This window comes from Helicoverpa zea, chromosome 19 (genome assembly GCF_022581195.2).
Source record: "Helicoverpa zea isolate HzStark_Cry1AcR chromosome 19, ilHelZeax1.1, whole genome shotgun sequence".
Classification (NCBI taxonomy): Eukaryota; Metazoa; Arthropoda; class Insecta; order Lepidoptera; family Noctuidae; genus Helicoverpa; species Helicoverpa zea.
The window spans coordinates 5398966-5421778 of record NC_061470.1 but is presented as its reverse complement, the minus strand read 5'-3'; the positions used below and the strand labels follow the sequence as shown (position 1 = coordinate 5421778).

Genomic DNA, 22813 nt, shown 5'->3' with positions numbered 1-22813 from the left:
TTTACTCTCTCTATAAACTGCTTCCGTCATCGATGTTGATTCAAACTATATAGCTTCGCTTGCAACTATGTATGTAAGAAAATCTTGGAATCTTAATTTGACCCACCGATTTGATTAAGATGAAAGCACACGCTCTGAGTTCTAATGACAATACATGACAAGCGTGTCGTCTAGTTTTTTAATTGTTTTTCCTTAAAACTATATATAGTGCTTATTTACTTACCTACTGAAATCCAGCCTACCTTTAAATATTATTTTCTTACTCCTTGTTTCCTTCACCAGGCGTCAGTCCGCTGCCTGGCTTACCGCGGCCGTTTCCTCGAGATCGGCAAGTTCGACATCAGCAACAACACTCCCATCGGCATGTACTTCTTCCTCAAGGAGACTTCCTTCCACGGCATCATGTTGGATTACATCTTCGACCAGACCTATGCTTTCAGGAAGGTTTGTATACTTAGATACTTACTCGTTATGTTATTTTGTTAGAATTTTAATGCTATTTTTTTATTAAACTATTTAAGGTTTTGTAATTTTCTCTAGTATATGAATAGCTTTGACACTGTAATTTTTATAGCATAAAGTTCCTTTAATTAAATTATGGTTTCGAAAATAGTATCTTGGACCATATAAAATGTATTTCTTAGCCTGTTTGTTTGCACATGAGATTCAACTCAAGGATATCATATCTAAAGGTTTTTAAAATCGTCGTGATGCTTTTATGTAATCTTTAATTTACCCATCTTCTATCCCGTTAATCGAAAAACTTAATAGTCCGTGACTTTTACTTATCTTCTGTATTTTTGTTTAGCGCCTGCAAGACTTGCTTCTCAGTGGTATCGAGAACGGTGCCGTCAGGCCTCTGACCTACTGCACGTTCGAAGCCAATGAAGTGGAGACTGCCTTCCGTTACATGGCTGCCGGAAAACACATTGGAAAGGTAACACTTAGCTTTAACCCGTCGTACAAAAAAAAACTTTTAAACGTCTTTTAACACTTGGGTAAAAAAAGTCAGACCATGACGTTGAAATAAGGTCCATTTTGCAGCCACACTTTTTTTAGAGTGTTCAACAGATTCAACAGTTTAAGTTTTTGTAGTAAGGCAGAACATGTTTTACTTTAACTTATAATTGAAGTAATCTTCCATTCTTACCTACTACTTTTAGAGGAATACTGTTAAGTCCGCTTTACGGTCAGTTCTTCTAGTCTTTTTTCATCGTCTTAACTTTAATTATGTCTTGGTAGGTTATCGTTAAGATCCGCGATGAGGAACGCAGCAACCGCCCAGTCAGGCCCGTCGTTACACCGATCCAGGCTGTACCTAGGTAAGCTTAACATAGAACTGATAAAATCAAGTACACCAAAAAGCTCTCAAAATAAAATCTGAAAAGTCCATTAACCTAGCCTTAAAGATAAGATGCTATATCTTATCTTTTACATGCTATTTGGTTATTTGCTTACACCAAACAGGGTTTATGTTAGTTTAATTTTAGTTTGTTTTTCGCTCGATATGTTTCTGTAAGTGCCTGTCACACTGCAAATCATATTCTTCTAGCCTGCACATATGTGAAGATTTGTTGATGGACCCAAGCAACTAATTAAAAGTAAAACCATCGAACTAAAAAACCTTAATAAAATCATAAAATATTCTAAACACTTTTTTTTTTAAAGGTGTTCTATGGAGTTTTTTGTTCTGTTCTTCTCTATAAGACACGTTTTTTTTAACCACGCAACTAGCTTGACGTTTCTTAAGCACCAGTAACAGTCTATATGAAATATAAAACCTTTCGACTTCGAGTACTTATAGACCCTTTTCATACCCCCTTAAATCCCTATTAAACCACGTTCTTCTACCAGGTACATCTGCCACGAAGACCACGTGTACATAGTAGCGGGAGGTCTGGGAGGCTTCGGTCTGGAGCTGGCTGATTGGCTCATCATGAGAGGAGGCAGGAAGATCCTCCTCACCTCACGCAGAGGAGTCACCAATGGATACCAGTCTTCTAGGCTCAGGTTTGTGAAGAGGGAATTGATTAAGGATCTTTAGGTCCATGTTCGCAGAGAGCATGCAGTCCTGGTTACTTTGAAGAATGAAGGCCAAAAACTATAGTGAATTTCAAGAAAACTGATGTCTATGTTGTCGTTGATTTTAGGCTTCATTCTGGTTGTTTATTTCCAAGTGATTTAGTATAAGTAAATAAAACAATATGAGATAAAGCTGGTTTATACATAAGTGATAAAATGTATTATTTGATGTCCCCAAAACATCACATTAATTATGGGGCATTTTGAACATTACTTTCTTTTAATGATGCTACTAAAATTTAAATAAACCTTAAATAATATTTACTTAATCTTCATTCACTTTCAAACCTAGCTTCAAAACTGAAGACTTACCTTACAATAATATTAAACCTTATAATAATCTTACTTCCTCCACCAGGGCTTGGGCCTCATACGGTGCCGACGTCCAAATCTCAACCCACGATATCACCACGGAGGAAGGTTGCGAAGACATGCTGAAGATGGCCATCAAGATGGGTCCTGTGGACGCCATCTTCAACTTGGCAGTGGTCCTGAAGGACTCCATCTTCCAGAACCAGACTCCTGAGACCTTCAAGACCTCGTACGGCCCTAAGGCCCTCGCTACCGTCCATTTGGACAAACTGTCCAGGAAACTGTGCCCGGGATTGAGGTAAGTTCTTCTTTATTTTTAATGGTCTTCGCTCTTTTTGAATGTTGTTTTTACTAGTTTCATTTATTATGTTGTTCTTACAAAATCTGATAAACTTAGCTGAAGTGGATCCTGAGGTTTTAAAATTGACAATATTTCGATCTAGATCCTTACAATGTTTCAATCAAATACATTCTGGTCTAGCACCACTAAAATTAAATGGATCCTATTTTTGCTCCTAGCGTGTTCTCCAGGTATAAAAATACTCAACAAACTACAGGTCTATAATTAAAGCAGGTACTTCATAAAATCTGTTCTCAAATTTATATCATGATACCGACACTGAAGTAGATTATTGAACAAGTTTTACGAGTGAAGTTTCACCCCGGGAGTTCAATTATAGTGTCCAGAAATTTATTTATTAATCCCCAAGTGGAGGGAAAAACAAAAGGGTGGCAAAACTTGGTACTTATGTTTTATGTGATCATGTTTTGGTGTAGTATGATGAATTGTTTTAATGTTTAGAATTATAGTTGGAGGAGTTTGAGCCTAAATTAAGTACTGGGGTTATTTGGGGCTAAAATTATGTATAGTATGTATTAGTCTTAATACTCAACTAAATTATTATACTAGGGTTATTTTGAAGGTAAAATTATGAACGTATCTTAAAGTGGGTCTATTTAAATATACATTTTCTGTCTCTTTTGAGCCTACAAATCTAAAGTACGTAACAAAACTGAAAAATATGTAGTTTAGTGGTTTAAACATTATATAGCGGTACAGGTAATAATTTTAATAAAATGTAAGCGATCTTTCACAAAAATATCCGATTTCCCTCGACATATTTCCGACAATACTTCTATAACCACCATATCTCCTTATTTTATCAACAGGGACTTCGTGATCTTCTCATCCGTATCCTGCGGTCGCGGTAACGCTGGACAGACGAACTACGGTCTCTCCAACTCCGTGATGGAGAGGATTTGTGAATGGAGGAAGAAGCTCGGACTCCCAGCCCTCGCCGTACAGTGGGGAGCCGTCGGAGATGTAAGTATAAGCTTTGTTTTTAATACCACCTCTTTCAAGTTTCCTGGTGGTTCCATGACCTTTTGGCAAGCTAAGGATATTTGAATCTCCTAATATTTTGATATTTTAAACAACCCCACTTATTATTATTGAAAGATATTTAAGATAGATAAAGATACATTATTTTATATACCAAAAATCTGAACTGAATTTCTTGGTCTTATTTACTGCTCGTCTTATTACTCAATGAGATGTAAGGATTATGTCTATATTTTTTTACGATCCAGCGACAAATAAAATGTTATACTAAGTATGAAATTATTATAAAAAAGTCTGTGCAAGATTCTCATAGTTAATAATAGGTATTGAACCTTAGTGAACAGTTACTGTAATACACAAAGCTAATATTATATCCTTTACATAGGTGGGTCTCGTAGCCGACATGCAAGACGACGATGTCCAACTAGAAATCGGAGGCACTCTCCAACAGAGGATCTCCTCATGTCTCTCTGCTCTCGACAAATTCATGAAACAGGACGCAGCCATCGTGTCCTCCATCGTCGTGGCTGAGAAGAAGGCCGGAGGGTCTGGTTGTGGCAACATTGTTGATGCTGTTGCTCAGATTATGGGTAAGTTTGGAAACTACACCGTCATCATCATTTTAAGTTAGGAGTCGGAGGCACTCTCCAACAGAGGATCTCCTCTTGTCTCTATGATCTCGACAAGTTCATGAAACAAGACGCAGCCATCGTGTCCTCCACCGTCGTGGCTGAGAAGAAGGCTGGAGGGTCTGAATGTGGCAACATTGTTGATGCTGTCGCTCAGATTATGTGTAAATTTGATCATCATTTCAGCTGTTCCACTGCTCAAAATAGGCCCCTTCTATTGATCATCAAGGGAACTGGTTGGAACTGATATTGATGATATTAGTGAAAGAAGTTGATGTTGGAGATGAGGCTAATGAAACTGCAAAAAAAGCAGGTTAAGGAATATGTATTGAAGATAAAGGTTAAAGAGATGGTTAATATGTTGCTACAAAAGTACTTTCAAGCCTTAAGACAGTGATTAAAAAAGCTTAAAATTAAATCAGGAATTTGTGAAGGTAATATAGGTAAGAGATGATGTCATAAACAGAGCATCGTTCCAAGTCCTGGCACAGAACACGTAATATAACATGTAAGTTAATTATTCCAGAAAACTAAAGAAAACGTACTTCCAAACTTTAAAAAGCATGTTGCCAACAAAATACCGTATGTTCACAGCATCCGCGTTTCTAAGAAATTATTCGTAAGTTGTTGAACATAAGTTAGTGAAGTTCAAGACACAACAGCAAGGAGTTTCTTCAACAACAATTTTAAATGTAGCTTCTTATTATTTTTTTATTACTTGGAAAGGCAGGATGAGCTATCTTACTGCTTATCCAACGTGGCAAGGCTGCTTTTGTCACTACAATAAAGTTTGCTAGTTTAGAATATTTAAATGCTTTATGCAACAATATTTTAGGACCTTTTTTTGCTACCTTCAGGAATTCGCTAAAACTAATGTCCATGAAACATTTAGTTTATAATATACCTTTAAGACTGATTTTTCAAGCGCCACATAACTTTTATCTAAAGAATGGTTGATGTTTTGACAGAAAGTAAACTGTGACATGATAATTGGAGTCGGCTCGAAGAGTAAAGTCCGTCCATTGTATTTCATATTTTCTTCTTTATTAACTAGAAGAAACATCCTACGTAGTTACTTATTATCATTATCTGTTTTTCTTTACAATATGTTCTTCCTTCCACCAGGTATCAAGGACCTGAAGACAGTTTCCCAGCAAGTCTCCCTCGCCGAGTTGGGTATGGACAGTATGATGGCCGTGGAGATCAAGCAGACGCTCGAGAGAGAGTTCGAGATCTTCCTCACGGCTCAGGACATTAGGACGCTCACTTTCGCCAGGTTTGTGGCAATATTTATGAAGAATATTCTATTCCAGCCCTAACTCGTCGTTCCAAGGGTTTTCTGGTGGAACTTCTTCCCACACTTGAATAAAATATAACTTAAATTATGTCCAGGACAGCCGAAATGGTGCGGCTTCCAAACAGAGGAAGAACTTTTCAAATAGGTGCAGTAGTTTCGGAGTCTATTCAATACAAAGAAATATAGGTCTAACAAAATAAGTACATCACCTACAATGATGATGACAGTCAGTTTTGATAGATATAACATAGGTAAAGAGAGAAACGAGGATACAAGTAAATAGTGTGTAAATTGGATAAACATTGAATAATTGAGACTGAAATATAGAGGTAGATGAAGACGAATATGCATAGAATACTTTTTCATCCTTAAAAACACAAAAATACCATGAAATTTATTCAGCTAAAATAACTGCATCAAAATAAATCGCAGCACATTGCACAACGACCATCCGCAAAATAAACACAGTCGAATCCGTCGCTAAATTAATGAAATACCGCTTCAGTAATCAAAACGATCGAAAATTCTGCATATCGCTGCACGAAATATAAAAAACAAAACGGTTATAGGGGAAAATGACTCGTTTTTTCAAACAAGCTATACCCAAAAATAATAAGACAGACTATTCTAATACAACATGCTATTTTAGGGGAAAAGAAAATCTCGAAGCTACGCACACGAAATATGTGTCGAATTATTTGGCCATTTTGTTCGTATTTTTCCGCGCGAACGTTTTCATAAAGGCCGTGAGGTAACAGACGTTTGCCGCAAATTACGCGAAATATCAGATTTCTACATTTGTATTATCAATATTCTGCTGTATAATATTTTTATTATTTGATTTTCGTTAATCTTATTATTTCTGTTTTCGTCTAATTTTGGATTTCGTATTATTATGCAATTAGCTTTAATATCGGATTCGCGTTTTGTTTTCGGTTTCGGTATTGATTTGAATTCTGTTTAGAATTTTTTAGAAATATTTTTTTATCGTACTAAAGATGATCACAACACATCTTACTCTTCTAAATCATTAAAGTGCCTACTTGATATTACCAATTTATTGATCGCTTATAATGTAGATTTCCTATAGTTTTGATATAGGCGTGTAGGTTAAATCTCATTAGGCACGTTAGGCGTCATCATCTGACGGTAATTATTACTATTAATAAACATATAAACTATCAAAAGAAACTATAAATCACATTTTCTCTTTTTAATCAATTCCTTAAAATGAGGAAGTTTTAATTCGGATGATTGAACCTTTTTTATTTACAAGTTGTCTCTTCCCAATAGACTGGTAGAACTAACAGCCCAACGCGAGGCAGCAGCATCAACCTCTGCCTCACGCCCCGTCAATGTTGAAGGAGCTGCCGGTCTCAAGGTCCTCATGAGGAACTTTGGAGAAGAGAACCTGGTCTCCGAACCCTTCATCTACATGCCTTCCATGGTCAGCGATGGCGTTGAGGTGAGATAAAAACCAAGACTTTACTTGATTCTAAAGTAAAAATATCTTTATTCAGCCTTTTAAGGGGTTTGCCATAAGGTTTTGTCAACAATTTCAAAAATTTGAAGACCAAAAGTAAATGAAGGTATTTCAAATGGGCTGATGATCAGACCGCCCAGTGAACTCACTCTTTGCCAAATTGTACATTGTAATTTTCTCTTAAGAGTTTACTTTGTCACTCAAGACGATAAAATAGTGAAACCCAGATCAAAACTTGAATTTCAAACATATTTTCTGCGATAGATTTAAAATTCTCATTTCTTTATATCGCTGATGTTCTCCAGTAAGTAGTTTCAACACTTTCCACTCAACAGCAAAGTTTTCAAATAGATCATTCAATAAAAAACTGGAAAGTGGATCGAACTTGCAAAAGTCGTGATAAATGTGAAACATCTTGGGAGTGCAAGTTCTAAACAACTTTCTGGAGTGAATATGCTGTTAAAGATTCCATTCAGTGTTTGAATTTTGCTTGCTATGAATGAAGTACACAAAGTAACATGGTTTATATCGCGTATACATTAGTGTTATAGTGTAATGTATTTATCATTCCCAATTCCGAAGAGTGAAGAATATTGCAATAATAATTTCAAAAAGTTTAATGCATTTATCCCTCTCAGAAATCCCATTTCAATGTTATAATGACATAACTAGTGTTACTATCATTATTGCAAAATGACTTTCGTTTTATTTCTACATTTATGAAATACGGAATGTGGTATATTCTACATACCAGTCCTATTTTCCCATCATGATACTCTTCTTACTTTGGGGTATTGGGTTGCCCGGGTAACTGGGTTGAGGGAGTCAGATAGGGCAGCCGCTCCTTGTAAAGCACTGGAACTCAGCTACGTCCGGTTAGACTGGAAGCCGACCCCAACATAGTTGGGTAAATGGCTCGGAGGATGAGGATGATGATACTCCTCTCACTTTGCCTAAAGCCCAAAATCTCAAACCTCATAATCTCCTCCCAGGGTGAAGAAGCAATCCACGTGATGGAGCGCGTGATGTTCATGCTGCCGGGTCTGGAGGGAGCAGCCTCAGTGCTGGAGCCGCTCTGCAAGAGGCTCAAGATCAAGGTCTGCGTGCTGCAGCTCGGAGTCGAGCACAAAGGAGAGACCTTGGACCAGATGGTGGATAGACTGCACCAGGTAAGGGGATTTTAACAGATGGTGATATAGTAAAAGTAATGGCTAGTGTTTGAGAGGTTTGAAGCTTTTATATCAAAAGCATATCCCTTCTTTTTCTTTTAGAGAGAATACAAATCTCAGAATGAGTCATTGATACGACGGAACCTACGCGAAAATATATTTTCTTTTCCAAGTTTGAAACTAACATTATCCGGTGATAAATTAACTTCAAAAGATATTATCAGACATCCTATTTAAATATGTATATAAAATCAGTCATACCTCCATAGAGACCGTTGTTTCCCACTCTATCAATACTCGATTCGTAACTAATTGTGTGTGTATTTCAGTCGGTGATCTCAAGACTGGCGCCGGGGGCTCCGTTCTGGTTGCTCGGATACAGTTTCGGTTCCCTCCTCATCTTGGAGCTCGCTTCCAGGCTGGAGAGTGAAGGTAAGCAGCATCATTTACTCTTGGGTTTTAAATATAACCGACCATAAGGCTCTAAAGACATTTGAACACAATCCTTGAAACATTCAGACCCCAGTGTCAGATGTCATAAGAATTTGATGAAAGTCATCAAAAATGCATAAATCTATTGTATTTGTAAAAAAATGAATCAAACCTTTAGTAATCAAAATTTCACTTTTCACAACTTATGACCTCTCCATCAACTGACGAATCTTTTCTTTCCAGGTTTCAAGGGAACAGTATTCTGCTTAGACGGAGCCCCAGACTTCCTCTACGCACTTCTCACAATGACCATCACCTTCAAGAACGACCTCCAACTGCAGAACAGCCTCCTCTGCCACACCGTCGACATCATCGCTCCCAACAACGACATCACCAAAACTCTTATGGAGAAACTCAACGAAATAGAATCCTACGAAGAAAGGGTCGAACTTACCATCAAAATGTCCCCCGTCCAGAGCAAATACTCCAACAAATTCATTGCCAACATCGCTAGGGCTTGCTACGAACGTCTCAAGGTCGTCCTCGACTTCAATCCTAAGAACTTCAAGAAACTACAGTCCCCTGTCGTCCTACTCAGGCCTAAGGACAACCCACCTTACGTTGTCGTTGAAGAGAACTACGGTCTCGATAAATATACTGAGAATACTGTTACTGTACACTACTTGGAAGGTAACCATATTAGTATCATTGAGAACAAGGATTGTGCCAACATTATCAACAGGGCTCTTGTTGAGAGTGAAGGACAGACTGGCAAGACTACTGAGAACACCGTCACGAGCATCGTCGAGAACGCGAGACAAGTCCAAGTCTAAAATTTCAAAATTTTCATCGAATCTTGTTATCGGATTATTTTCTTCTTCTAAAGCGTACAATTGTGAACTTAACTTATTTAAGGTAAAGGTTAATTAGATCTAATTAATGTTTTGATTGAGTTGTTGTGTGTAAAAAATATTATTAAAAAAATGGCCGTATTTTAATAAATATAATAACTAACTTAGTAACTGATAGTGTAAGTAGATAACGTCGTAGGACACCAGTACCAAACAAATATTCATTAAGTTAACTTAAGGGGTCAAGTGAAGGAGTAAGTTTAACTTTTAAGTTATTTAAACGTAACGGAGGGGAATATTTCAAACGGGGGTATTTTATTATTAGATAGGCATTCAAACTTATTTGTAAGCAATAAATTATTGTTTGTAGCTGTTAAGCTAGGTGTTTTGTACATGGGAATATTGAATATATTAATTTTAATGATATTCTGTTGTTTTATTCGACAATACATTTTCAAACTATGTTATATTTTTCCATAACTTGTGAATAATGTTTTTCTTTTCCTTGTTCAATACAGAAAAACCTACTATACTGTGCAATATTACTTTAAAATCTCAATCAATTCCATTTTTTCTGCAGTTGCACTACAGCTTAATAATCTCAGTCACTTTTCAAAGACTCATAAAAGGTAATGCGCAAAAATATTGTTGCCATGGTCCCAATCTACATATTATTTGAGATAGTAACAAATTGAAAATTGACGCCAAAATCAGGCGAAGTTTTGAGTGTTTCTGAGAATTCAATAACCAACCAATATTCCGTCGAAATATACCTACAGTCACATTCTTCTCGGAATAATTCAATTATATTAGGTACTACGCAAGTAGCTTTTAAGGTGAATATCAGGGCGAAATTTGTCGAGCCTATACCCAACATAGTTGGGGTCGGCTTCCAGTCTAACAGGATGCAGCTGAGTACCAGTGTATTACAAGAAGCGACTGCCCTGCCTGACCTCCTCAACCCAGTTATCCGGGCAACCCAATACCCCTTGGTTAGACTGGTCTCAGACTGACTAGCTTCTGACTACCCGTAACGACTGCCAAAGATGTTCAATGACAGCGGGGACCTACAGTTTAACGTGGCCTCCGCAACAGAAATCAAGGCGTATGTAAGTATGTAGGTATTTCTATATATTTTATTCAGTGTCAGATGGCAAAGCTAATTTCAATCAGTGGGCGAATGTTTAAAGATGAAACGGCATAAAATATTGGGAGCCGATCAAAGCGGGATCTGAACGTTGAGCCATGAAACTCGCGATGTAACAAACACATGGTTTATGAATAATTTACATGGGGTTAGCAATTAAATACCAATTTTAGCTAATACATCAATCTAAGAAGTCATTCGACATACATAGTCAGTAGGATCTAAAGAGAATAAATTATTATCTAATTGTTGATGGTTTAAAGCACGTAACACACATTCACTACATATTTCGACAAATAAACTTCTATTTTTTTAATATTTTTAATTTTATTTACATAGATATTTACAATACATATTTACAAAAATATCAAAAACTATCCTATTAAAACAAACAACTAAAAAGCGTCAAAAAATTTGTCCCCATCGCTGTCAACTGAGAGCGTGCCCAAGAGGCTGGCAGCATTACCTCGTTGGATCGCCATGCTGATTCTTTGTCCGAGGTAATAACCAGCCTTCTGGTCACGAGAAGCGTCAACTAGCCGCCTAGAGAGATCTTTAAATAGAATGTGGGCATTCGGACCCCAGGACCCGAGGGTTTCAACCCCAAACGGTTCGAAAATATAGTTTCCGACAAGGCCACTATATTTCCGCCGCTTGAAGTTCTCCGCAACTTCTATTAATAAAAATATAAAAACTTTAATCTCCTTCACACCACCTAAACATAGACGTAGATCAAATCACAATATATAAGCTGTATCTAAAAGCATAATTCTCTTTTACTTTGCAGTAAATTCCCGCTGCTCTTGTGGCCCCAATCCGACCGATTTTAATCTGTCATAGCGACGTATTCAGAATCGAAATCATTTATCATTAAATCGTCCGCGTGAACTTGTCGCGTTCATACATTTTTGGTTTATTTTATACATATGAATGTTTATAAAATTCCAATATTATTTGACTAAAGAAATGATAATTTTCCTGAAGTAAAGATGAATTTATAAATACCTACAGTTCGTACTAAGTATGAATAAAATCGAATATGTATATGAGCACAGTGTTTGAAAAACTTTGTACATCATGTATAGCATCTTACATACTTTTAATTTAAAGCAATGTGCTTTGTGATGGACACTAATTTAAATATGGAGTTAAAAGTTCAAAGCCAACAGTTTTTAATGTAGATACGGTAATCAAGCTTACAAAAACTTTCAGCAATCTTCCTTAATGCTACTTTCAAGCACGAAAAATATAACATTTTAGTGGACAAGCTATAACAAAATTAAATAAAAATATGTAGTCAAAGGAACGTTCATAAAGTATTTGTATTACGTACCTACACCGCATGACTGGCTTCCAAAGGATAGGGAATTCGGTATTTTATTCGCTACTATATTGGAAGTTTTAAAGCGAAATCTTTTTATTTGTATGTACCTAATCTGTATACCAAGATACTACTACATATTTGTTTTTATTATCATTGAGTAACTTTTAGTCGACCGATAGTTTGTTTGGGTTTATAAATCAGCATGAAATGGTATTACGCACATTACAAAGATTAGTTTCAGACCGACTGAAGACTTTGACTGGAATCAATATTGCTGTCGGCCGACTCTTTAGTGTGCAGTCTGCGCGTAGGTACTCTATGGGTATGATTCAATCAAAGAGATTTCATCACTTTTTGTACATATTATAAAAGCTCAGACGTTCATAATGCTATTCCGAAACAATATATTTTTTTTCGAATAGCACCTGTACCTAGAATGCCTAACTTAACTATTCAATATCACATTTGGACACTACATATAATATGTATAATTTACAATCAAAACTGTATTACAAACACGTCAAACTATAAAAGCCCTTCAAACAAATAAGTGTCACCTACACCCACAATGAACAAACAAACAAACAAACATACGTCATTATTCCCTACATATATACATACATAATGTTATATAACATAGTATCAACTGTAACACAATAAATCAACAATGTTTGACAGTGTGAACGTGCAGTAAATACGCGATCCTTTGTGATTGCGCGTGATACAAGAATCTGGCAACACCGATGTTGTTGGGGTTGTAATCTTCTATACATATAATAAATCTGTAAAAAAACTGTGTCTGTACATTGAATATATTAAAAAAATAATAATTGGGTGGGGTTTAGAAACAGTAATGGAGCACAAATCCAAAAAAAAAAAATTGTCTGTATGTCTGTATGTCTGTATGTCTGTATGTCTGTATGTCTGTATGTCTGTTTGTTTGTACACGCTAATCTTCTGAACTACTGAACGGATTTCAACGATTTTTTCTTTGTTGTATCAGTATTAAGCCTGGTCAACATATAGGCTATAATTTATCTTCGAAACTTGAAGACCTGATGCAGAACTCCAATAGACCAATAAAACTATAAGAGATACAAATATGGTGCCGTGGCAAAAATTGTTTCATTTGATGAGCATTTTCAGCTGAGATAATAAATTTTAAGATCTGGAACACCTGATGTGGAACCCCAAGAGCCCAGCTTCTCTGTACCATATACAGGTATGACGTTTTAGCAAAAGTTGTTCAATTTGATAAGCACTTTCTATTGACTTATACAAATTGAAGATCTAAAACATCTGATGTGGAACTCCAGGGGCCCAGCTAGACTATAGCATATAGAGGTATGACGTTTTAGCAAAAGTTGTTCAATCTGATAAGCACTCTCTATTGACGCATTTTTCTTTTCTCTTTCACACAAACAAATAATAACGAAGATACAACAACGCTTGAATTTCGTGTTAAGTTACTGCTTAGTACAAATTTTACATAATTGTCCTTCTGAGACAACTTTAATGAAATGGTGACACAAAACCGACGATTATCCCTTTATACACTATAGAAATGAATCCAAGGACAATCCTCGGTGGACGTCGTTAAAAAAAAGACAATCCCCGGTTCTGTGCTAACTATGGAGGAAAACTACTTGGGCTATTGTGATGGGATGTTAGTGGATGACAATGTATTAGGTACATGTAAAAACGGCAGGTGGAGACTCGCCACCTCACTTACTGGGCCCCCGGGAACCAGTCACTGAATACCCAGCAACAAGAGGGCAACAGGGATATGAGCGGCTGAAGGGTGAGGATACCTCGGCGGACTTTAAACGTAGATTACGCGCTCCCTGTGCTTACCATGAGGCACCTACCCTCCGAGCAAGGCTACTAATCCTGCTCTAGCGACGGCTCCACTCTGGACGGCCAAGCCAAGCCAGAGGCATGAGATCTACCCCCGTCATGGTTCACTCCGACCGGCCGGAGATGGGGGACAGTATACACTCCCTGGAGAACTCAGTATATATAGCCCCGCGGGGTCGCTACTCCCCGTCATCAGCCTCAGATGTCCTGCGGTGCCTATATCTCATTATTATTGTCGTTATTATCTCAACAGCCTTTGTCCCAATTATGTTAGGGTCGACTTCCAGTCACGATGCAACTGAGTACCAGTATTTTACAAGGAGCGACTGCCTATCTGACCTCCACAACCCGGTTACCCGCTCAAACCAACACCCCTTGGTAAGACTTACTGGCTTCTGACTACCCATAACGACTGCCAAGAATGTTCAATGACAGCCGGAACCTACAGTTTAACATCCCCTCCAAATAACGGTCATTGGTATCCAAAATATACGTAGAAAGTACATACGAACTTAGAAAAGTTGCATTGGCAGGCACTTACCAGACCTGGAATCAAAGACGCACGCTCATACTTAAGAGATTGGTTCTCTACCCACTAAACCACCACGAATTATACTAAGTCACCACGACTTGTCATCTATTTAATGTTTATTTACGTAATATTTTTGCCACACACAACTTAAACGCGGACTAATTAGAATCACTACTTTTATCCCTATGTTCACGTCTATTGCGACTATTCAGATCTTTGATTTTGCTGACCCCGTAGTCGCTGGCATAAGGGACAGGATCCGCGTACGAAGTCGCGGGCAGAAGCTAGTATGCAATAAATTGTGTTGTGAATGGAAATAGGAATTAAGGCAGGTAGGAGCTTTTTGTAAAATTAGTAACTGTTTTCAGCTTTACTTACGACTTCGTCGAGTGAGAAATACCTAACTTAGCCACTGATTAACTATTTAGTAATTTGTGCTGTAGTTTTCCTTGATTTTATAAGCTATTTACAACCGAAAGAAGAAAATTTAAATGGAATAAAAAAACTTCTGGGTAAGAAATGAACAAGAGCAGAAACAGTTTACCTAGTAGGTAATTATTATCCAATGTGTACTTAATACATATTTTAGTGGGTTTTCACGAAGTTCGTCTTGCATTGATTGTAATTATTGATGAATACATCAAACTAGGATAATCGTCGTTATGTAACTGCCTGCTTATCTATCACAATATAGTAGGTAGCTAAAGCCACTATTGTCCGTCTCATACTGTCGGTTTAACTAAGTGTAGCTTAGCGAGGGATGGAGAGATGCTCAATTGTCATATTAGTAGTTACAAGATTCAGTGTATGGCAACTATTTATTAGTAGGTACTTTATAAATATGTTCAAATAGGCTACATCAATATAATTTACCTTTAAAAGATTCAAAAACTTTTGGGTACCATTTTGGGTCTTGAGAAAATTCGTCAACTAATTTACAATCGCTGCTGACAACACCTACCTGTGCTTTATAATACAGTAATTCATCACTCAAAAACACATACGAACATACATAAATAATCTTCCTTTGTCCTCCTCACATGTAACAGTAGTTTCACAACTTGAGGAACTCCCTGTTAAGTCGTAAATTATACTTAGCTTGACATTACTAACTATCCTAAGCTTTCGTGGACAAGTTTCTGAAGAAAGCTTGTAACATTTTTTTTCAAGGATTCAGGTTTTGTTTTGATTATAATGATGACAAGGAAAAGTTTGTAATGTGTGGGTAAATAACGTGTGAAGTTTACAACCATACGAGCATATTTTAAATTAGAATACCACAGTAGGTATTAGATGCAGCTAATAATACCTACTAATTATTTAATATTAATTGTTATCTATATTGTACATAATTTGGTGTTGCAATGTTCAAAAACCACTGTTTTGCAGCCAAATTTCGTTCTTTTCACTTATTAGTCACGATGTCTCATCATTTTATTCCCTTCGCTAACTTCCCATAGCCCCGTACAATTAAATCAGAGCAGTTTAAAGGCTTCAGGAGAATTCACTAGCATTCATTTGCAGCAGTTTATAATAAAGTTTTCGCCGAAAATTAAAAAGAACGACTGCCATTTTAGTCGGGTGCTATATTTCCTACAATTTACTTTGAGCAAAGTTTCAGTAGTTTCTGAAATAATTGCCTTGTCACCGCTTCGAGCTACCGTTGAGGACAAAATGTGCACCAGCTCAAATTAATGAAATATTATTATCATTGAGGGAGCGGTTAATTGAAGTTTTAACCAAAAATGCATTCGTATTTTGTACCTATGTGTATTGTTGTTTATGAAATAAAGTTATGAAAGCCATTCATTAGTTTATACGTTACGTATTTTGCCATAATGGTTACACATAAGTAATTAGTTGTGTCATTTCTTTAAGATCACTTATTCAGGTAGGTACGTATTATAGATAACAAAAACAGTTATAAATCGTGAAAAAGTTCAAAGATCAGTTACAGGAAACCAAAACAAGCTGAAATAAAAACATACACGGCATAATAAGCTTTATTTTCAAATCAAACGCAGTTCCGCATAAATTAAACAGAAACTTTTTAACCCTCGGGAAATATTGTTTTAAAAGAGAAACTCAAATTGTTTGTTCTTGGAGAAATAAAAAACTTACTCGGTTTGATATGAGAGAGCCAGATTCAGAATAGAGAAATCTTTCTTATAAAATGCATACTATCTTTAGAACGTAGGTATTGTAAAAGACCGATATCAAAACCAAAATCGATTTAAAGGATTCGATTTGAGAACATGGACACAATTACCAAGCTCAATACCAATTTCTCAGCTATTTCTAAGCATATCTAAAATATTGCTTCAATCAGTATATAATATTTTTACTGACAAATATTTTTACCAAAATGTCCACCCGGCTTTTGTTTCACTACCTAAAACATGTCCCCTCATTTTTTGTCACCACATACTATTTCAAAGAGTAATCTCAAGCTCTTTGCATACAATAAATACCCTTATAATTTCCATAAATATTTATATAGGTATTTCAGTAAGCTATGTAAACACTAAATTCCTGCAACGACCGCCTTTGACCGCGTATCCAGGGGACGGACTCCAAATTATGGGAGGTACGAAACGTCCCCACATTATTAAAATTAAGGCAATATTACTTACTTTGAAAATGTAAGCAATTTGCTCGTAATTTCTATGTTAGATTTTTGTGTTGAAACTAAGGTTTTTTAGGGTCTTGATTGAGATGAAAACGGCTCTGACTAAAAGATCAAAATTTTCTACACAAAAACCCATTTACCTTTTTTTTTCTTTATAAATTGTGCATTAACATCTTATTATTTGGATTAACTTAAAAGCCAAAGCTGTCCTTTGTGGTCACCGAAGAAGGAGTTAAAAAATAAGAACTGTTTATTTCAATCTAGCAAATCCTTTATTATTCGTGTAAGAGGTTACTCATATTTAGATAAATAAGGTAGGTAAGTTAAACATTCGCTAAAGGTTTACCGTCTTACCACAAAAACTTTTAAACGTCAATTTAGCACTTGTCTCAAAAAATAACAAATTATGACGTTGAAATAAGGTCCATTTTGCAGTCACACTTTTTTTAGACAAATGTTTGACACATGTTTAAGTTTTTGTAGTAAGACCATTAGTAGCGTCAACATAATGATTACTTTGCAAAAATGCAAAATCTAATGTGAGAAGCATCAACATTACCTGTTTAGTTTACTTCTCTAAACCACGTTCAACAACAACAGAGACAACGTCATAGTCAGTTTTGTACGTTAGAGCAGGGAATTTCGCTATTGTTTCGCCGCCCAACAACTCACAACTCACAGCGAAACTATGGCGGTTTCGCCCTTTGGGTTTCGCAGCGGAGGTGTGCTACAGGCATCAAAAGTGGACAAAACGTAAATCCCAAAATAGTCGAACAAACACAAATTGACGCACAACCAATTCTACAGTAATTAGTTTGAGTCACTCGTACATCCATTGTGCCACTGTGGACCGCGTCTAAACTTCCCCGCCATTACCAGACCGCCTGATTATTGTCATTATGCTCTTAATAGGCTCGTTATAGCCCAGCCTGGATTATAAAGAGTTTATTTGGTTATTTAACGCTGTTTTCTCTAATTTGGGTAAGAGTTGGACGGATAAAGGTGGTAGGTAAACGCTTGTTTTAAGAGTGACGACTGGTATGGAGTACAAATTACCTACTTCAAAATTGTAGTCAGAGGTCTAGCAGTACATCGCTCTTTAAATCTAGTCTTAAACCTGGATAAGATACGTTATTTAGATACAGGTATAATTTAAATTAACAAAGATGTATGTGACTACAAAAATTTCATTGTAACCAAAATAGCTCCTATTAAAGTCTGAGTACGACCAAAACTTTATCTACGACAGTAAATCTACCCGAACGAATACCAGATAAACTTTTAGGACTAACAAAATCTTGCATCCATAAAATCATCCCGAATCAAACGACTAAAATCTTTAAACAATCTAAGCATTTAACTACGCCAAAAAGTCGTCGAAAGGTACTTTCCAAAAATTTCTAAAAACATTACAAAAGGCGAATTTTAGCCACCCTTATCAGACTGATATAAATGGAAGGTACGACCAATATACATGCAAATTCGGTAGAGAGCTACAAATTGTGTTAGGGGGGACTGAGAGAATCCGGGTTGGTCGACAATCTAGTTTGAGACTCGGACAACTGTTTACGAAGAAAGATACGTTGACTTTGTTTACAAGTCTGTTAGGAATAGCGAGTGTGTGATGTTAAGCTCAAAGATAGCGTGTGTCTGCATATATTTTGAAGGATAAAGGTACGTAGATGCAGAGGTACGGCAAAATGTCGAGTCAGCATATACTTACTTGTGTGAATTTGCTGCTCTGCATAAGTTTGTTTGTAGGTAGGCATTATTTTAATTTATAGGTAATACCTATTTGTTGGTTTGTTTAGGTTTAATCTTGGTATCTGCATTGGACATACTTCCTATACCAATTTTATGGTATACCTTCAGTAAGGCTTCACACTGTGTTTGTTGGAGATAAGGTAGGTACACACAACTTATTCATCATTCAAGAGTTTTCTAGCCTATCGTCTTATCGATAACATAAAGAAACCCTACAATGTACCTTTATTTCGTGATGCATGTTTAGAAAAGATCTATCTATCTAGATAGATTATTTTTTATTGTATAGCAGAAAAAAAAACTACACAGGAAATCACAACACACATAGAAATTATAATAGGCGGTCTTATTGCTAAACAGCGATTTCTTCCATTTTAGTATTAACAATTAAGATTAATTTATCTACTTCTATTAAAAAAAATGCTTCAAATAAACTATGTAATATTAACTACAACTACATACATATATTGCATTAACTGTAAAGCGCAGTTAGAAGCCGGGAGCTCCGCCACAGAGTAACAAAACCGCAGTATGTCAATTAACTCGCAGTTAAATCTGTTACGCGACAGATTGCCTCTCGTTACTTTATTAGCTGTTTAATCTTACCTACATAATAATGTTACAAGTTAAGTTTCTATGTTATAGATGAGGATAGTAAAATCTCGCTAGTTAGGAGTACATTTTGTTAGTATAAAAATTGGGTTTTATATCGGAAATAGTGCCTTTAAATATAATTAAATATTGTATGCAAATAATATAACTAGACATTCAATTAACGCTTGCGTAAAAACTCGTAAGAATTTTTTGACAATGTATATTACGTTAATCTTACTACTATTTACTCTAGAGAACAGCAAAACTGAGTTGCTGTCACATTGTACCATAAAAAATGTTGACAAAATAGAGGACATTGTGACAAAACGACCTAAAAATCAGCCAATCTGGCAAAAATATTTCAACCGGAAACCTCTATCAAAGATGAAAGGATAGTATAAATGAAAACGTTCTTAGAAAAGTGTCCGAGCCATCTGTGCACAGAATCCAATTATATTTGAAGAAGCTATCAGTCTATTATTTATCAATCGGTTCTATGCTCCTATTGTGGGCAACACATATCAGTTTTGCGAAAATACTCTATTTGTTCAAGCTATATTGCGCCGCTTGGTTCAGAGCGATATTGCTCACCGAGCGGTCAACAGCAAGCAACTTTGTTTATGAAATTTGTTGGATATGTCATGTTTACTTTGATTTCAGTCTAGTTATGAATTTTGCTTAACTGACGGATATATTGGTTTATAAATAAGCTAAACGTTCACTTCACGCTACTGGCCAAAAAATTGCCTATGTTCATGTTTGGGACACCTCTAGGTGGGTACTATAATTTACGACTACTTTTTCCGGTCCCATCAATTTCTTTGGTATTCAGTAATAGTTATACTACAGATCATTTAAATTTTGATCGTGAAAGTTATTTTGTCGTAAATTTTTGTTTGTAAACATGATTTAATACTATATCAGAATTATTCAGACATAATAATACCTATAACTAGATCCAAGATTAATAGACGCAGCTACACAAGTTCCGTGGTTTGTAACTAATTTAGCGTAATACATCAGCGTCCCATGTGCAGTGATCCATTAATAATCATTTAAGATAATCATAGTACTGTTCCTACCGTCTTTGTATCATCTATCATGATCCTTGGATGCTAATCTTTACTTTGTATAATTGGAAAGTAAATTTTCTTTATTGAAATTATTTTCAATCTCATGATGGCCATTATACTTAACTAAATCAATAGAAGCGACCTCAAAAGAGTTCCAAAGAGATTTGGCAGTCTTAAGTCAAACAAGGTCTGGTCTGGTCTGGTCTGAAATAAGGTAATGAAACTAGAAGTAGAAACAGAAACATACCTCTTCTGTAACCTGCACCCAGGCATCGGATAATTCACTTAAATAGTTATAGAGATGAAAACATAGGGTGATAAACGATGTTTCCCAGGTTGGCCTAAATGAAATTAGATTTTCTATATGGAATTTCAGACATATGGCGTGTTCTTGGAAAAGCAATTTCCCTTTATCGAGAGACTTCAAAACATAGCTTGAATAAAGGGGGCACTCAGAATTCATCTCTGTTGAATGTTTCGTGGAAGACCACCTTCCCTTTTGAGGTTTAAATTACAGGCCTAAATGTGTAATCACAAATATTAGACTTGATTTGTAGTTTACTGAACAAACTCCTGCATAATTTAATATGATTTGTATTTATAATAACAATATGATAATAGGAGATATTTCAATACTTCATTTATCTTCATTATATTTCTTTGTTTGTATAATAGTACTGTAAAGGTGAACTACTGAATCAATTTTAATTATTATGTCACTGTTAGAGAGGTACACTATACTCGAGTAACATAGGCTATATTTTATCGGAGTATGGGCAGAAGTTTCTATTGGTCGCGGGTGGAACCGCGAGAATTCAGTCGTAAAAGTCTTCATATTAAATCAAGTTCCCAGATATTTGAACAAGAAAAAGCCAGTTATTTCAAGACATCTGAAGTAGTGAAATTCAATATCAATATAGCATCGAAGAGATAATCTATTTGATCAATTTGTTCATATAGAAATAAGTATTTGGCATCGTAATACAATAGTTGAGTGGTGCGTGAACACAAGTGCCCACTCAAAGTAATTGCTTTCTATTCAGGAAACGAGAAAGTTATTGGCCTTTTGTTCTGATAATATTATAGTAGAAGAGAAATTATTCTTCAACTCTCTTCTGTTCGCGGTTTCAGCCGCGTTTGCGTACCAAGGAATCTTCTCGTGCATTGATGAAAATTATCGTACCGTGAGCGTACCTGTATGTTATTCTGATATAAACTATACTACTGCTAAGTTTAATTAGACTCCATTCGGTCGTTTTGCGTGAAAGAGGAACAAACTTCCATACAAAGAAACTTTCACGTTTGTAATGTACCTAAGTCGAATATGCTGTATTTGAGATTATGTAAGTAAAAGCGGTTAACTTAGAGTTAAAAACAAATCTTATGGGTAGGTTTGCTGATAAATCTTTGCTTTCTCTAATAAGTCTTGAAGGAACAACCGTAGTGCAAATATTACGTGCGTCGTATTTTAATATTAACATATACTGACCGCAGATTATTTCAGGAAACATTTAAAAATACCATACTTGCTTGAACCCATCAACACCATCTAGAAATCGAAGTCCCACCCTTCAACTCAGCATCACCCTTCTAACCCCTACACCAAAGGAAAAATTTCCTTTTAAAACCGAAAACAGGAAAAATATTACTAAAATCTGAGTAGATATTTTTCAACATTTTCAGAACCCGAAAATCCTTTACTTACCGTGATCCATTTACTGAACAAATCTGCCAGTCTTAAGAGGTTCTATTGAGAGAACCCTTTTTTATTGTTTTCGGCTCAATATTATTACCAACTTGTTCTTGCTTGGATTTAAAATGCCGAAGGATAGTGGGGCAAATTGTAAATAATGGGGAACTATAGTATTTTTTGTTTTGGAAGCAGAAAGTAGTTGTAGGGTTGCTTTTCATGTTGTTATTATTATTATCTCATCGTTATCTGGTAGATTGATTACATTTCAACAACTATAACATTTAAGAAAATGTCAGTTGTTTTTTTCTAATTCCATTTTAATGATACTATAAACCTATTTAAGGTTACTTATAAATATATACGATGAGTATACCTATACATTTTCTTACGGCATGATTTCAAGAAACTAAGTTTGCATGGTAACACTTCTTAAATAATAAGTTTCTCTGTACCGACGTCAGTCTACACTTCTATCTAAATATCTACCTATTCTAACAGTCTTAAGGGGTAAACTTGTTAAAGACATGCAAAGCACGTCATTATACACATAAAACGTGCTCTCACATACAGACACCACAAAAAATATTCAAATAAAACAAAATA

The 22813-nt window shown here is 35.9% G+C and overlaps 1 protein-coding gene across 1 annotated transcript in view; it reads left to right on the top strand.

Moving 5' to 3' along the window:
* Positions 1-10023, top strand: part of LOC124639663 (fatty acid synthase-like) — a 51054-nt gene extending 41031 nt beyond the window's left edge. Inside the window, exons 30-41 of the mRNA XM_047177105.1 lie at positions 283-444; positions 809-937; positions 1243-1322; positions 1855-2010; positions 2441-2692; positions 3565-3718; positions 4122-4326; positions 5491-5641; positions 6956-7127; positions 8138-8314; positions 8644-8746; positions 8990-10023. Coding sequence (XP_047033061.1) covers positions 283-444; positions 809-937; positions 1243-1322; positions 1855-2010; positions 2441-2692; positions 3565-3718; positions 4122-4326; positions 5491-5641; positions 6956-7127; positions 8138-8314; positions 8644-8746; positions 8990-9579 — 2331 coding nt within the window. The 3' untranslated portion in view covers positions 9580-10023. The remainder of the gene's footprint in view (positions 1-282; positions 445-808; positions 938-1242; positions 1323-1854; positions 2011-2440; positions 2693-3564; positions 3719-4121; positions 4327-5490; positions 5642-6955; positions 7128-8137; positions 8315-8643; positions 8747-8989) is intronic.
* Positions 10024-22813: the final 12790 nt, after the last annotated feature.